The sequence below is a fragment of the Equus quagga genome, chromosome 4, assembly GCF_021613505.1.
Source record: "Equus quagga isolate Etosha38 chromosome 4, UCLA_HA_Equagga_1.0, whole genome shotgun sequence".
Lineage (NCBI taxonomy): Eukaryota > Metazoa > Chordata > Mammalia > Perissodactyla > Equidae > Equus > Equus quagga.
Genome location: NC_060270.1, coordinates 71,225,071 through 71,242,552, shown reverse-complemented (window position 1 = coordinate 71,242,552; position 17,482 = coordinate 71,225,071). Strand labels below are relative to the sequence as shown.

The 17,482-nt window shown below is 43.6% G+C and overlaps 1 protein-coding gene across 2 annotated transcripts in view; it reads right to left on the bottom strand.

Moving 5' to 3' along the window:
* Nucleotides 1-17,482, bottom strand: part of RALB (RAS like proto-oncogene B) — a 44,409-nt gene that overhangs the window by 16,291 nt on the left and 10,636 nt on the right. The window contains exons 1-2 of one of the 2 annotated variants that reach the window (XM_046659163.1): nucleotides 8,902-8,970; nucleotides 1,342-1,506 (exon numbers count right to left, since the gene is read on the bottom strand). In XM_046659163.1, coding sequence (XP_046515119.1) covers nucleotides 1,342-1,506; nucleotides 8,902-8,955 — 219 coding nt within the window. In that variant the 5' untranslated portion in view covers nucleotides 8,956-8,970. Of the gene's footprint in view, nucleotides 1-1,341; nucleotides 1,507-8,901; nucleotides 8,971-17,482 lie in introns of those variants that run through there. The other variant, XM_046659164.1, reaches the window with a different exon arrangement.

Below are 17,482 nucleotides of genomic sequence, written 5' to 3'. Positions count from 1 at the left end.
TCCCTGTAAGAAGCTGTAAAATCTGGAAGAACTTTCCAGATCCGTCTATAGTCCATATGTTTTAACCCTTGCTTCTCCTCCACTGCCTGCACACTTTCAGTGCCAGGTGCCAAAGGCCACGTTCAGACCAGGATGCACCCCTGGCCCTACATTTCACATCACAGTGCCAGGTGAGTCAGCACAATGGGCAGTAGGACTATTCCTGGAAGCCATTCCTACACTGGGACAGCTGGTAATAACTTAACCATACGCCAGACTAACTCCAAACTACATAAATACATACCACTAATCCCCAGCTGAACACATCCTTAATTCAACTTCCCTCAGCCAGATCCCAAACATGCCCATGGCCACCCCACCACCACCCAACATAAGAAGAAGTTGGGCAGAGGGAAAGTCTAGTGAAAAGAGATAACAATCTTAACCAGTTGTGGTTACCATATCTTTCTTTCGAAAATTTTGTAAGGCATGTGCCCACGGGAGCATGATGTAAGTAAGGGGCCCTGAAGTTTAAGCTCCAGTCGGAACACTCGGCCAGCCATGGCCATACCAGCAAATGGCCACCACGCAGGACACTTGTTGGCACAGGAATCAAGACTGTGTTGTCACAATGGACTCGGCACCGCTGCATTATCCACATTAAGTGATGTAAATTTTGAGCAAGGATGGTGCAAGCTTTACCTTGCTGCATGGGAGAGCTACAGAGAACCACATGTCTATCACTTTAGAAAAGATTAAGTCTCATGACAACTTAGCGCTCCCTTTCAATATCTCCCAAAATTGACTGTCACAAAGCTAAGTATCTGACTTGTTTTTTAGAAATGTCTGTATAAAGGTCCCTCCCTCCTCCCCTGCTCCTTTCAGAAAGAAAGCTCTAAGTACAGTCATGTGTCACTTAACGATGGGGATATGTTCTGAGAAATGCATCACTAGGCCATTTCGTCGTTACGCAAACATCCCAGCGTGTACTTACACAAACTTAGACGGGATATCCTACTATACTCCTAGGCTACACGGTACTAATCTTATGGGACCACAGTCATATATGCAGCCCCTTGTTGACAGAAACGTTGTTATGCAGCACATGATTGTTTAACAATGGAGATAATGCAAGCAGGGACACCTCACACGCTGTCGGAGTTGAAATTACTTATTGAAGATCAGCAATCCAAATCTTATGCTGGTTAGAACCCTATAAAGCTCTTCAGAAACCACCTTAACATAAATTAGTCCCGTGATGCTCTATGCACATGGGGGAATGGGCACGTGAACACAGCTGGGGAAGGGACACTGCTGCCACAGACTCGAGGCTGAAGGCAGCCTGTGCCCGGCGTGTCTTACCTCATCATACATGAACTGAAGCGTCAGGGCCGACTTGCCGACCCCTCCACTGCCGACCATGATCACCTTGTGCAGGGCCAAGGAGCTCTGGCTCTTACTCTTGTTTGTAGCCATCCTGCTGGTTTTCTGAGACTGTGACCCACAGACGAAGACCCAGTTGAAGAGCTGCCAACGAAAAAGACACACTTAGAAGGAGTTTGCTTTCTACCCAAGTGAAATCAAATGCACTCCTCATGCTCCAGAAAAGCCTAACCCAGACATTCCAAGAGAGAAGGAATTCTTCTAGGCTCCAGGCAGAGATCAAAGCCCTCCAACAACTCCGAAGTCACTGACCACAGCAGAGCCAGAGCGAAGGCAAGACGAGAGAGAAGAGATGGGTGCAGGCATCCAACGCCCACCCACTGTCCTGGAGAACAACCCCCACTGAAAATCAATACCTCCTCAATGCGGCTTCTCTGAGGTGGAGTGAGCAAGGAGCTCCGAGTCCCAGCTTCCTACCCAGACCCCACGGCATCTGGTGCCACAGAGAACACCGGAGCTCCAAGACCTCGGACTCCATCTCCCTATTCTCACCCCTCTCCTCCCCTTGTACCTCTGCCTCCCAGCACACACACACACAGCCCTCCATGTGGACTATGGAGGCCATCTGAAAAAGGCTAAGTATGATGTGGATTAAGGCTGCCCCAGCTAGAGAAGCCCAAGGTGACCTGGCCTACATGCCAAACTATACAACCCAGTGGACTTTTTTTATGGTATGAATTAGGACCACCCCAGGGAGAGAAGCCCAGGGCATCCTCACCTACATGCCGATCTATATGGCCAGATTCGTATCTAAAGTTATATGACCTCACAATAACCAGACCCCATCTGCACTGAAATCATTTAATGACTTTTTACATCATCTTTTCTTTTCTCCAGTAAAAATAAGTCACGTACCCATGCCTTATAAAATTAGCCCTAACCCTCAACTCGGGGCAGCAGCAAGAGCCCTGACTGCCCGTGGGTCCTGTCCCCACGCACCAGCTCTGCCTACCCATGGGTCCTGTCCCCATGCCAGCGGGGGCAGCAGCAGCTGCTCTGCCTGCCCATGGGCCCTGTCCCCATGCCAGCGGGGGCAGCAGAAGCGGCGGCAGCAGAAGCTCTGCCTGCCCATGGGTCCTGTCCCCATGCTATTCCACACTATTCTCTAAATAAAAGAGCACTACTGCCAGATCTCGAGAGTCTAAGAAATCTCTCTTTTGACTCCTCGGCTCACCGACCCCGCATCAAGTACACGCGTTTTTTATAATAAGTACCCCTTCACGACACTTGACAGAGTTAAAAGGAGAACTAAATTATTTACTCCAAAAATATTTAAAGTGATGAACTAAAATGAGTTACACTTTTCTAAAATAACAATCTATTAGTCAAAATCAGTTGAACATCATCAGAAGTGAGACAAAATGAGTGGAGCACCCTGGAACTGTGAGAATTATTACAAATAAGTAAATTTAACAGATACCTGGAACTTATTCTAACCCAGGTGCCAATTTTTATTTTAACCGATTTGTATGGAAAAATCTACGTCACATATACCAGAGTAAGGAAAAAGGACATGGCTTGGGCGCCTCATGGGCCCGAGTCTGGCTCTGTCCTGTGAGCTGTGTGGCCTAGAGCTAGTTCAATTTCTCCAAGCCAGTTTTCTTATCCGCAAAAACAAGCAAACCACCTAGCTTGCAGGATTCTCCTATGGACTGAATGAGACAGCATGTGTGAAAGGCCTAAGCACAGTGCCTAGGACACGGCAAGAACTTCATAAAGGTTGGTTTCCTTCCTATCAAATTTTAAAAGGATTTTTTTTCTAATTACAACTTGACAGGCTCCTATTTCCATTACTGCTGACAAAGTAACTTGAAAACACCCCCACTAGAAAGGTCAATAAATACACAAATCATTGGGCAAAATAAAACAGGCCTGTTCTAACTCAGTGGTTCCTGTCCTGGGCTGCACAATGGAGTCAGCTGGGGAGCTTTAAAAACATCCTGACGCCTGGGTCCCACCCCAGAGATTCTGATGGAATTGGTTTGGGATGCGGCCTGGGCTGAGCGCTTCTAGAAGCTTCCCAGGTGATTATAGTGTATATCCAAGGTTGATGCACAGCTGAGCCCAAAAGAAAGTGAGAAATCCCCATGCTGGGGTGAAAAAAATCAGGGCAGTAGAGCTGACGTTGCTGCAGTTCCGGACAGCTGCTGCGCTCGGTAACGTAGGATTAACAAACACAGGGCTGCGAGAGCAGGCACCCAAGCCAGGGGGGCGTTAGAACCAACTGAGAACTGAGAAGCCAAGACCCTTGGAGGAGCACACCTTCAGGAACAGAATGGACCGGAAAAATGTGTCTACCACCGAGGACGATGACAAGGAGGCGTATCTGCCTGAGCCCCGGCTGTAGGGAAGTGCACCCTGAAAACCTGCAACCACAGTGCTCCTCCAAAGCCAAGAAATTAACATTTTTCATGTTAATGGAGTCCCCGGCTAGCCACATCGAGGCAGAGCGCCCAAGAAAACCCCTCTCGGGCTGTCACAGTTAAAGCCCACACCCAGGAGCCCCCAGCGCCACCCCATGAAACACCCGAGGAAAGCCCAGCATCCACAACGAGCGGCGCTTTCCCGACGGCTATCATAAAAAGTATTATTGGGTCATTTTTAACAAAAGCAGATCAAAATGTGAGAAAAACAACATGATCAAAAGACCGGAAGCTCAACAAGAACCACTCTCTGAATGTTTATTTCTTTAAGTATTTAAAATGAAAAGTAATAAAACCACAGGGGACGGAGAACCACTGTTTTTTCTCTGCCCATTGTTGGTTCATTGGCCGGGGCCCTGCCAATTAGACCGAGAGAAAGATTAACACGAGGAAAACCAACGGAAGCCTATTAACACATGCATCTCACATATACACGGAACTCCGTCAGCAGCAACTCAAAGCAATGGTTAGAACTCGGGCTTATATAGCTTCTTAACAAAAGAACAATACGTTTCATCGAGAAGTGAGAAGACAGAGGAAAGGGGCTTTGAGCTTCCAGGGCGGCAAAGTGTGAGAAGGTAGATTTATGGGGTAAACTAATGGAAGAGGAGAGCTGTTTAGCAAGATTCGCTCCGCAGATTCCTCTGGGGCTCCGGGCTGACGGGTGTCTGGAGTTGTCTCCGGGGATTAAAAACTGGCCACCCTTCCTGGGAGAGAGGCGGCAGGCAGAGAGCTTTTCTCGTGTCATCACCACGGAAATCAGTTCTGTGCACGGCCCTGGGCTGCCGTGAGTGGAATCCCGTGTCCGCCTGCTCTCCCCGCTTACAGGGGACCATCAGCTTATGTGCTTCTGCCAGGCTTTCTTTCCACACCCCCTTCTCTAATTATCTGCTTTTTAATAAGTGTTCTAAGCAATTAACTAGATAATTAAGCACATTTGAATTGTGACTAAAATAGAATAAATGGGATAAGGAGCAGGCCTCCCCAAAAGGCTTCAGTTTAGGAAAGTGAAACTGCTTTTGGCCTAATTTCTGGTCCACACTTTCCCACAGCGCTGAGGTTAGTGCCCGAGGTTAGACCTCCAGACCATCAACCTGTCACGCAATTCCTCTGAAGCAACCTTGTTTCTATGAATTATTAGTTCTATGAAAATGGAGAAATAATTTTCCAGGTGGGTGGAGCCCTTTCCAACACATGTAGAAATATCTAACTCGGAGCTCTTATTTTCAAAAAATAAAGTCAATTCCTCTAGAAGAAACCAGAATAAATGAGTTGAAGACTATTCAACAAATCCATAGATATTTGCTTAAATATCTGTGCTCAAAGACTGAAATAGCCTCGGTGGATATTTCCAATCCACATAACCGCTTCCATCAACTTGACTGGATGAAGGGAAAGACAGGAGACAGGCAGAAGGGCCAGCCAAGTCCCCGCCCCCCAACCAACCCTGGAACCTAGAAATGCAGACCTGCAGACTTCCATTGTTGGAGATAATAAACCCCTACTTGTTTAAGCCACTGTTAGTCTATTTATCATTGTTATTGTTTTTGTTTATACTTGTACTGAAAGCATCATATGAACCGAGATTTGAAGGAGTTAACTAGTTAAAGAGAGGAGAACAAATACCAGGAAGAAAAAACAAACAGCAAGGCTTGGGAAGTTAGTGTTGATGATTTAACGTTTATAATAGATATGCCTAGCCATAAACGTGTTCTTAAAAAATAACACATATAACAATAAACGTGTTCTTAAAAAAATGTTTTCCCCAACATTTTGTTATGAAGAGTTTCAGACTTTCAGAAGAGCACAAAGAACTATACAGGGAGCCCACATGGCCACCACCTGCATTCTACAGGGAGCCTGTTGCTCCATGCGCTTTATCAGGAACCCTGGCATCTGGCATTCCTCTACCTACCCTCCAAGCCGTCTTATTTTTTGGTTCATCTCCATGTAAGCTGTAGACATCTGTATATTCACCCTGAACTGCGGCACAGATATCCATTGTTTACAAATCAACTATACGCCCCCCACTGCCTCTGCTAACTATTTCAGAGCTCCCTCTAAGGTCTTGCAAACCTCCTAATCTCTTCAATGAACTGTTTGGGTTCACAGCCAATCACGAAAGCCACAACACAGACCTTCCAACTAGGGGAATTTGGGCCCATCACACCAAGTCCTGGCATGGCTCTCCCCTTAAGAGTCAGAAGTCTTTCACAGGGGACTTGAGAAACCTACCAACAGACCCTTTAATATGTCTCGACCTACTGATAGGAACGCTCTGTAGTTTCATTCATTTTTGTCCAAAAAATATTGAAGTACTACTTCGTCATGCCAAGCTGTGGGTCTCTGCCCTTAGAAAACGCAGTCTCCTAAAGAAAGATATGTAAGTAAAACATTTTAAAATAATTTCTCACATGCAATGATAATGATGGCACAAGGTATAATGAAAAGCACAATGAACTCTAGGAAAAGAGAATTATGAAAGGCTTTAAAGTTGAATAAGAGTTCACTCAGCAGATGGGGGTGAAAGAGGGGAGCTTCCCACGCATAACAGAGAGCACGTGCAAAGCAACAAACGCATGAAACATCACAGTGGGTCCAGCTATCACATCTTATTGAAGCAAAAAGTATAGGCTGGGGAAATGACTGGGTGATGAGTCCCACAAAGATAGACACGTTCAAATAAAAATGGGCCTGACATGCCATCTCAAGAAACTTATCCTAGAGAAAATGGGGAGCCACTGCAGCCCAACTTAGCTTAGAAAGCATTGGACGGATAAGAATAAACATATACCCTCCAGTACAGAAAAACAAGACACTCCAAACTAAGAAACCTTCTTAGATGGCATGGCAGAGAGGCAAGAGAGCTGGGAAATGCTTTTTCTATGTAACATTCTATGATACGCTAGTATTAGATAGGGCTCTCTATCACTCGGCATTAATTCAAGTACCAGAATGCATATCCATCTGAGAAGTAAAATTCGGAAAGCAAATCACCGTGTATAACCATGCAAGTGTGTGTTAGGAGAAGGGAGGTGGCCTCTACTGAACGACAGTCCCATAGGCTAATATCGCCATTAGTCCTTTGTCAAATTTCAGCTAGGAGAAAATGAGTTGGTAGGTAGAGTCCAAATGCCAGCTCTGTCTGTATCACAGGGGTGTAATGAAAATCAAACGAGAATTTGAAAATGCAGAGGAAAACTTACTCCTCCAGTCCCCTCATAAAATTCAAGCGTCCTAGTAATACGGTACACAAAAGCACATGGAAAACCATCAAATTCTATGCACCTGCAAAGAACTGCATTTCGCACTCTTTCTCCAGATAGTATGATCCGAAGGTAACCAATAGGCTATCACTAATAGGCCATAATCATAATATTTGAGTTTCTCAAAATATTATCCATGTTTTTAATCCTTTAAATAACAATCAAAAAGGAAAGCAATCCTAAATCTGGGACAATTTAAGCAAGCAAAATAATTAAAGACAGTAATGAAAACAGATCATTGAAATATTAGGAATTCATGAATCCATACCTACAATAAATATTAAATAAACAAGGGAGCAGGGAGGCCCTCGCTTGCCGTAGAACACCCAAGGCAGACTGACAAACTTACAGGTGCACCTGACTTGGAAAATCAACATTTTGCAATTATCTTTACTAGCAAATTGGTTCAGGCAAGAATCATCAATAGATGCTAAAGAGGAGACCTGGGTCAGAAACAGGATATTTGCACAGTCTTAAAGTGTCTCCATTGATTACTTATGAATCAGAATCTGCATTTTATCAAGCAGCACCACACCAAGTGTCAAGGCAAATCCCAATTTTCATACCACTTGCTGTTACAATCCATATTAGGAACAACCCGACCTAAATTAGGGTCATGAGGGATGCTCCCCCAAAAAAACAGCACTCTCAGATATGAAGTAACACAGGAAGCAGCAGATTGTAGGGACTGAAAATGCTGAATAATGAAAAAGTAAACTGCGGTGACACTGTCTACTGAGGATACGTCATTTCACTAGCACTGAAAACGACATGGAGTCTTATTTCTTAGCCAATACCAAATAATTATATGACAAAATAGACCAACTAAGGGACTGCATATTTGAGTGTGCCAGTGCTTGTAAGAATACATGAGTTGACAGCACCTCCCTTCCTGCATTGACTCCCTACATCACTGTCATTTTAATGACACAATACAATCCCACGGTCATCTGTAAATAGTCTCACAGGCACTCCTTGGGCAAAAAGGTGGTGTCTCATTCACACACGTCTCTCCTGGACCTATAACTCTGACCCACACTGTGTCAGAGACTTAGAAATGCCCAGAGAAGGAATAAAGGATGAATGAGTGAACGAAGGGTTTTAAGAAATAAAAATGAGGACACATTTTAAACAATTTTCCATAACATAAACCACGCCACATTTCTCATCAATGGTGTTCTATTGTGAACACTGACTCTGGAAGGTAAACCATTAAAGCAGCAGCCATCCCCAGAGGTTCTTTTCATGATTTAATAATAAACGCTATTAGCTATAAAAATACTAATAATTTTAAAATTCACATGCACACACACACATGCTCAGGAGCCAATTTGAAGAGACTGGTAAAGATGGACAATTAAAGATCAATAAGATAACTGCCATGGATTGAAATACATCAAATTTGTTCACAACCATACTAAAATAGCACCTTCTTGGTCACCCTTGGAGGAGTAGTGAAACAACTCATTATTTCAAAAATTGGTAAATACAGGGAAAGAATTAAAAGTGCATCTTGCTTCTCCAATACAAACTGTACCACCGGGTGAACCAAATAACAGATGAAGCAAAGTTTCCCTTTACAAAATATTCTGACAAATCAAACGATAGAATTTGGGCTATCATCATTTTGCAACTCCTCATGAATTAAAAAATTCAGGCACTGAGCATCAGCAGCGGCTAACATTACAAAAAACAAGACAACCTGACATTCTAAGCATCTTGAAAAAGAAACATACCCATCAATGATGTAGTCTTGCCCAAACAGCTTCTAAATCTAGCTACCAACTTACCAGAGATACAGGAGACAGAGGAGTATGTTGGACGTCACCACAGAGACACACCATCAGCAATATACAAGCTGTAGGAAGCTCAATGGAATCAGCCACCCAGTTTCTTCGACAAATAAATTGCAAGAAACAAGAGAGAATGAGAGGAAACCTATAAATTATGAGACCTAAGAGACGTATCAACTGATTGAAACACACAGATCTTATTTGAATCATAATTTGAACACACACACACGTAAGAAAATTGGGGAAAGTGACATCAGCATCATGGTGGAGTGAGCTATACTGGTGATCTCGCCTCTCCACGACACAATAAAAAAGACATTCATGCTCCAACAGAGGACATCACACAACACAAAAGACATCTGAGAGATCCACACAGCCACACGTCAGAGGGCAGAGAGGCTGGAGCCCCTCTCTGAGGAGGTGGAACGGAGTAAGAGAAAACTTCGCTCCCTCCCCAAAAGACTACAATCCAGGACTGCAGGAGGCCTCCAAGAGGGAAGGAAGGGGGAGGGAGTGCCTGTTAGCGGGAACATCAAAGATCCCCGAGGTCCCTTGCAGCCTAGGGGAAAGCCCCTACCGAAGTGAAAGATAAGGTGGGGGGTGACTTCATCAAGCCAATGCCCCAGGAGAGCAGATAGTAAGGGCAGAGCAAGAAAACCCTGAGAGCACACAGAAGAAAGCGCCCCTCCCCTCCACCCACCCACGCCTGCTCCAGTGCCTGGGATCTTGGATGAAGGCAGAGGGCTCAGAATACATGGCTCTTGACCTCCACCCAGCGGTGACAGGCGGTAACTGGGACCAAATAACACCAGGATGTGAAAGAACAAACCACGCCCTCTAGCAGTATCAAAAATTATATTAAATCTCCAGACCAGAGAGAAAATGACAAGTACCCAGAAATCAGTCCTGAGGACACAGAAATATGTAATCTAAATGACAGAGAATTCAAAATAGCTATCATCAAAAAACTCAAGTTAAAAGAGAATGTAGAGAAACAATTCCACAAGTTCAGGAGCAACTTCACAGAAGAGATTGAAACTGTAAAGAAGAACCAACCAGAAATATTGGAGATGAAAGATGCAATGGGAGAGATAAAACATGGATTCACTGAATGCTCAAGCAGACACCATAGAGGAGCGAATCAGCATAATCGAGGATAGACATGATGAAATGCTCCAGATAGAGGAGAGAGAACTAAGACTAAAAAGAAATGAAGAAAGTCTCTGAGAAATATCCAACTCAGTTAGGAAATGCAACATAAGAATTACAGGTATTCAAGAAGGGGAAGAGAACGAGAATGGAGCAGAAAGCTTGTTCAAAGAAGTAATAGCAGAGAACTTCCCAAACTGGGGAAAGGAGAAGGAAATCCATGTAGGAGAGGCTATCAGACCTCCTAAATATGTCAATGTAAAAAGAGCTACTACAAGGCATATAGTAGTGAAACTGGCAAAAGTGAATGAGAAAGAAAAAATACTAAGGTCAGCAAGGCAGAAGAAAATAACCTACAAAGGAACCTCTACCAGGCTTTCGGCGGATTTCTCTGCAGAAACCTTACAGGCTAGGAGAGATTGGAATGACATATTCAAATCTTTGAAGGACAAAAACTTTCAGCCAAGAATACTCTATCCTGCGAAAACATCCTTCAGATATGATGGAGAAATAAAAACTTTCCCAGATAAACAAAAGCTAGGGGAGTTTGTAGCCATGAGACCTCCCCCCACAAGAAATCCTCAAGAAGGCCCTCATACCTGGAAAAACAAAAAAGGGAGAAAAGGGTTACAAAACACGGAGTAAGGAAATAAATAGGTAGACAAAATCAGAAAATTGTAGCTATACATCAGAACAGGTTAGCAAACACTCAAACATAGCATTAAAGATAAAGGGAAGGAAAACACCAAAAACAAAGACAATCTTGTCATTTTATGCACAAACTCACAACACAAGATGGAGTAAGATGTGACAAAAACAACTTAGGAGGGGAGGAGGAAAGGGACTGAACTGGTTTAGTCTAAGGAAATAAGAGGCCATCAGAAAATGGACTATCTTATCCACAAGATTTTGCATACAAACCTCAAGGTACCCACTAAACAAAAAAGCAGAACAGAGACACAGAATAAATAAGAAAACAAACAACGCAACATAAAAAAGCAAATTGAGGATCTGCAAACATTGACTGGATTTGATAATACTGGGGAATTATTGTAAAAAAAATTTCCAGGGACTTCATTTAACCTTATTACAAACTAAGTTAACTGACATATGGGATCTGCTTCAAAGTTACCACGGGGAAAGAGAGTGAGTTTGGAGAAAGATGAAATAAGATCAGCCATAAATCGATAGTTGCTGAAGCTGACTGATGGGTATAAGGTAGTTCCTACTATTCTCTGTGCATCTGTATATGTTTGACAATTTCCACACTAAACAGTTATAAAAAATAATAAAGACAAAAATATAGGTGCCTGGGTCCCACTGCCCTAGAGATTCCAACTTAGGAGCGTGGAGCCCTGGCACCTTGTTCCTAGGCTGTCCAGATGACTCCAATTCACAACTAGATTGAAAACCATTCCATTAAACTTTAAGCCCTTTGAGAACAGATTCTGTATTTTGTTGACCACTATCCCACCCATTACCTATTGCATAAAACATACTTAAATATTAATTAAATGAATTAACTAAGGTTGGAGCCATTTTCGCACCTTAATTCTCTAAGAAGTGGAATACTCACCTGGAGAGGCCCATGAATCTACCTTCAAATGGAATGCTTATTTTCTAGTAACTACTAGTTGACAGTCTCACAGTTAACAGTATGTCACCACCTTTGTTTTGGCAAGGGCCATGGTACGCTGCTATCCTATGAAAACTGACTCACTTTTCATAATCTGACTCAAAATTATTTTTGTGAGTTTTCTAGTATCCAGATGGAGATGATGAAATATCATCACTCAACTCTCTGACGTCGTCCCTAGAGACGGTCTCTTTATTTTTCATTCAGCCCATCAAGTGAATACTTTTCCTCTTCACATTTCCCTCCTATCTACAGAAACTTATTCATCATACAGTCCTCTGTTTATCTTCTGTTCTTCAAACTTAAGTACAATCATTTTCATATCTTCACTCTAGAAATAGGGGAGAACCCTGAGTAAATGAGAAAGAAATTTTTTAAAGGACTGGTTGTCTTGGAAAAGCATAGAATTTTACCAAAGATAGGACAAAATAATGAAGATTTAAAATGATATGCTCACTTCAAATAATGAAATAAATTTAAAGAAACAAAAAAAAGATTTTGATTTGAAAATGCAGTCTTAGATTTTCACAATTTAGAAGAGAACAGAAACTCTAAAGACCAGGAAACAGATTTTTAAAATACTTTATCAAATTCTATCAACACCTAAATTTTAATTTTTACTAAATCAGGTTTGGGAGATTGTTACTACATTTGTAGCAACTTTTTGCAATCCTACCTCAAATAATCCATAAAAAGAAATGGATAAGCCATGTTACATCTAAGTTCCAACTGAAACACTTGTTTTTTGTGGATACACTCACAGAACTGAACTATTAGTTTAGTTTCTTGAGGACAGTCCAGTCACCAATCTTTACATTGAGAAAAAAAGTACTAATTGCTCCATCTTCTCTCAATAAAACCTAGAAACTGAATTCAGGGCAATTTTTTAAAGATTTGCTTAAACACTCCAAATCTTCCATATTACGTGGGGAGAGAAAGTATCTACGGCTGGATTCCGTATCTCCAGATCAAATGCTGTCAAACCCTATTTGTCACCCCTGTACAAGGATGGGCACGCATTGTCATACACTGTTTTATTTCTTGCCATAAATCACTAAAACTTCTCTGCAGCCCTCCCAACTCTCCTCCAAAAGAAAAAAGCAGAAGACTCCTGAAAGTAATAGACATTAAGAACGATAACAGCGAAATGAGTTTAAACAAGATTTCACTAAATAACAAGTTACAGTTTTTCCAAATAGGTAATTTAAGGTACTGTCTGCCGAGCAGCCCTCTCCTAGAAACTGCTCCCATCTGGCATCCTCATGGTCATTACAGGAGATGGGGTAGGAGGCGGGAGAGAAGACACGCCAGGTTAGTATGCGGCTGCATCCCTCAGGGAACTGACCGGTCCCAAGGAGGGCACGGGACCCACCCAGGGGCTACAGCCGGGGAGGGCGCCCCAGGCGGAGGGGAGAGCGTGGCGGCAGCACCGTGCATGGCTCTTTAGACAGCGCACTGCCCCGTCCAAAACGAAGGGCAGCTCCTCAGCACCAGCTGACTGCCGGGATTTAGGCATGTCAGACTTCTGATTTTTTTTAGGAGATGCCAGAAATTCGGATTTTTATGTGAAATCTCCCTTTTTAACTGTTCAGAACTAAATCGATTTTTAAAAGCACTGTGAGCAAACAAAGCATGTCTGCAGGCCACTCATTTTTACAAATTGACAGCTATGTGTTTTGCCAAGTAGTAAAAGCTGATCTACAGCAAGGAGGAGACAGAGCCAGCACATGGAGAGAAACATTCAATAGCCTTGGCAGCCTGAGGGGTGCTGGTTCCAGCTGCTCCTGAGTCCCCACTGTATCCTTGGCCTTCCTTGGCTTGGTTCCTCATTTCTCCTCTGAGTCAATGACATACGCTGGTACCCTCCCAGTAAATCCCCCTTTGTGGTGTGAGCTTGGTTACCTTACGTTTCTATCACTTCCAGCCAAGGGAGTCCCAAGTGACTGCACGTACGGCTTTGAAAATACACACAAAATTCACATCCCAGGAATCAGACCAAGACAGGGCCAGGGGAAAAAATATAATAACACAAAAATACTTCATTCTGAAGGGATAAAGCATGAACTCTACACCTAGCAACTCTAGCGGAGGGTGCCTCCAGGGAATTCAAATATTCTGCCCCCTTGTTTGGTTAGGACTTGTCCACAATGAAAGAAACCCCAGTTGAAAGTAGTAGCTTAAGCAAAAAAGTTACGGATTGGCTCACACATCCACATGTCCAGGAATACAGCGCGCTGCAGGGGCTCACATGAAGTCTCCCGAATGCAGGTTTTCTCTCCCCATCCCTAGTCTCTGCCTCTCCAACCTCATCTTCCCCACCCACTGCCGCCTCCCGACCCCAAGCCTCTTCACAGTCAACACTCACAAACTGAATTCCTTCTCTGGAGGGTTTCAGCTTCAGGGTCACTTCTTTTTTTCATTTTTTTTTTAAAGATTGGCACCTGAGCTAACATCTGTTGCCAATCTTTTTTTTTTTCTGTTCTTCTCCTCCCCAAATCCCCCCAGTACATAGCTGTATATTCTAGTTGTGAGTGCCTCTGTGGCATGTGGGACGCCACCTTAGCACGGCTTGATGAGTGGTGCTAGGTCTGCACCCGGGATCTGAACTGGTGAAACCCTGGGCTGCTGAAGCACAGTGCATGAACTTAACCATTCCGCCATGGGGCCAGCAGGGTCACTTCTTCAGAGAGGTCTTCCTGGACCTCTGCACCCCCACCAGGCCCCTCTCAAGTGGCTGCATCCAGACCTCTGCTTCTTTCACTGCGCTGATCATGCCTTGCAATTCCTTCCTTTTCTACTTACTGAAGTTTTGCTTATTTTTTCCACTACAATCAAAGCTCCATGAGGCAGCTATCAGGTCTGCCTTTTTCCCTCTTGTATCCTTGTACTGTAGGAATATTTCCCTATATTATCATATAAATCAGGCTGCAACCTAAATAACATGAATTTTACCCAAACTATGGTCACCACAAAATCTAGAATAAAGTGTAAATTTAACACTTGGCTTCATCCATATCCTATTTCCATTACGTATGGTCAAAAGCCTAAAAAGTTTAAGCCACTATTTCCTTATCTCAAAAGCAAAGTCTGACAACTGGATAAGATTAATTTATATATATACTTATATATATACACATGTGCATATGTGTGTGTGTATGTGTGTGTATATATATATTTTGCTGAGGAAGATTTGTCCTGAGCTAACATCCACTGCAAATCTTCCTCTTTCTGTATGTGAGCCACCACCACAGCATGGCCACTGACAGAGGAGTGATGTCAGTCCCTGCCTGGTAACTGAACCCAGGCCACTGAAGCAGAGCACGCTGAACTTAACCACTAGACCACTGGGGCTGCCCCTAATGTATACTTTTTAAGCTTTGCAAACTTGTCACTAAAGAATCCGAATGTCTTAAAATTGTTAATATTTATCTGAACTTATGTGAGGTTATTGTTATTAGTTATGACATAGGCCCTTAAAACACACATTACCAGACCAACCAGCAAAGTAAGTATATTTATTAAGCAGGTCTCAGAGTAAACAAAAAACTGTAGCCTTCCTGGTTTGGTATTTCAATGAAAATATGCAAAGTCCCTGCAGTTATACCAGAGATGTTTTTTTAAAATTAGAGCAACCTAGTATTTATAAGAATCTCATCATTTCACCCACCGATTTAAGTAAGGATCTCTGAGGGCTGGCCCCGTGGCAGACTGGTTAAGTTTGCACGCTCTGCTTCATCGGCCCAGGGTTTCACCAGTTCGGATGCTGGGCATGGACATGGCACTGCTCATCAGGCCATGGTGAGGCGGCGTCCCACATGCCACAACTAGAAGGACCCACAACTAAAATATACAACTATGCACGAGGGGGTTGGGGGAGGAAGAAGATTGGCAACAGTTGTTAGCAGGTGCCAATCTTAAAATAAATAAATAAGGATCTCTGAGAGGATTTATGATCATTGGGTTAGTAGTCAAGCAGCAATGATTCTTCTGAACGACCATCTCCTATGTGACTTCGCACTCTCAGAAAGGAGCACGGGCCCTTGCAGAGGACAGCAAATGGAATGGCCAGGTGACAGGAATAACATGCAAGTGGCTCTGGGTCCTGCTGGTGGCCGGGCGACGACTCCGTATCGGTTAGCTCACAGTCTCTCAACAGACACACGCTCGCTAGGGCTGCTGCTGAGCCGCTGTTAAATCTATCTACTAAGTGAAGATCCTCCGGCCCGACGTCTCTATTTGGTAAATCTGTATTTTCTTACTGCTTTTCATTAAATGGGGCAGTCCAGTAGTCTCAGTCCTGGCAGGAAACAGCTTGAGTCATCACAGCTCTCCGAGTTTCTCTTTCTATACACTCAGCCTTTCCTACACACACCAACTCAAAGAGGGAAACTCCGTTTTCCCTTCCTCGGGCAGCTGCTATTGTCCTTAGCACCAGGGAATCGGATATTCTCACATTCTCATACGTGTATGACTCAGTTTCCAGGTCTACAAAAATAAGGAAGTTGAATTAAATGATCTAAGTTCCTTTCCAACTTTTTGCTGTTTTTTTCTGAAATCAGATCTGCAAAACAACTTAAATTAGCCCTCCCGTGTGCCTAAGGAAATTTGTTTTAGGTATTTCTGTTCCCTAACGAATATCTTTATCTATTCCCTGCCCCCCTAAAAAAAGTAAATTAACAAAAACAACCTAAATGATCTCAAACAAAAGACAGAAAGCTCTGAAGTCGCTCATCGCAAGCACCCTACCTCTGGTTGTACGTCTAGCACCGTTATTTCTTCTGCCAGGACTGCCCTTCCTCCTGATGCAGGCTCACCGTAATTAACCCTCACCTTCAATGTTTCCTCTCCCACCTTCCCAGATCCCCTCGCCACAGGTGACCCGCCCAGTCTAAGTGGGCCCCCATGCCTGTCAACACTGTCCCTGGTGCACTGGGGTAAACCAGGGAATTCCTCCCAGATGAGGCCTGTCGCTTCCACCACACTGAGAGTGGCCCGAGCACCTTCGCGTGCCCAGCGTGCCTGGTGCTCAGGAGATGCTCAAACCTGGAGGATGAAAAACCAAGTTCTCCATTTGGGTTGGGAGGCCTCAAGAGAACGAGTGGTAACTGGTAAACTCTGAAAAGTTAATTCACTTATGATGACTTTCCTGAACTACAAAGCGATAAGAAATGGTGGGAGGTAATTTGCAAGCTCTGAATTTTTTTTTTTTACATATATAGTTATTTCTGCAATAAAGTCCTTTCCCACCATAGCTCCACTCCCAATGGCATCCACTGATTTCACTGGCCTTGGAGAGGTCTACCAGCTTACAGACTCCAGTTCCCTCGACCTGCAAAGGCAGCCTTGGAGACAGTAGAGCTACTGCATCTCTCGACAGCTGAAGTCAAACTGGGAACTAACACGCATGTTCCTGTTCTGAATGACTTGTCCAAATAAAATCCTGTCTAAAGATGTGCCTCTACTATTTCTTCTCCACAGCATCTACTAGGACATCGCGCACACTCAAACAGAGCTTGTATAACTTGCAAGGTCACTTAACTAGTCACTGGCAGGGCTGAGATTGGGACCCCAGCAGTCTGTCTTCTGCGTCCACACTCTGAGCCGCTACACTTGGCTGCTCCACTTGGGGATTTGAGTGGGGAAGACCTTCAAATATGGTGTGAAATACTGAAATTTATATCAATGACACAGAACTATGGGTCAGAAAGCTCATTAAAGAGACAGAAATGCATAGGAAACCACAGCACAAGTCCTCAAACAAAGACCCGGGAGGAAATGTACAACAAAAGCGGC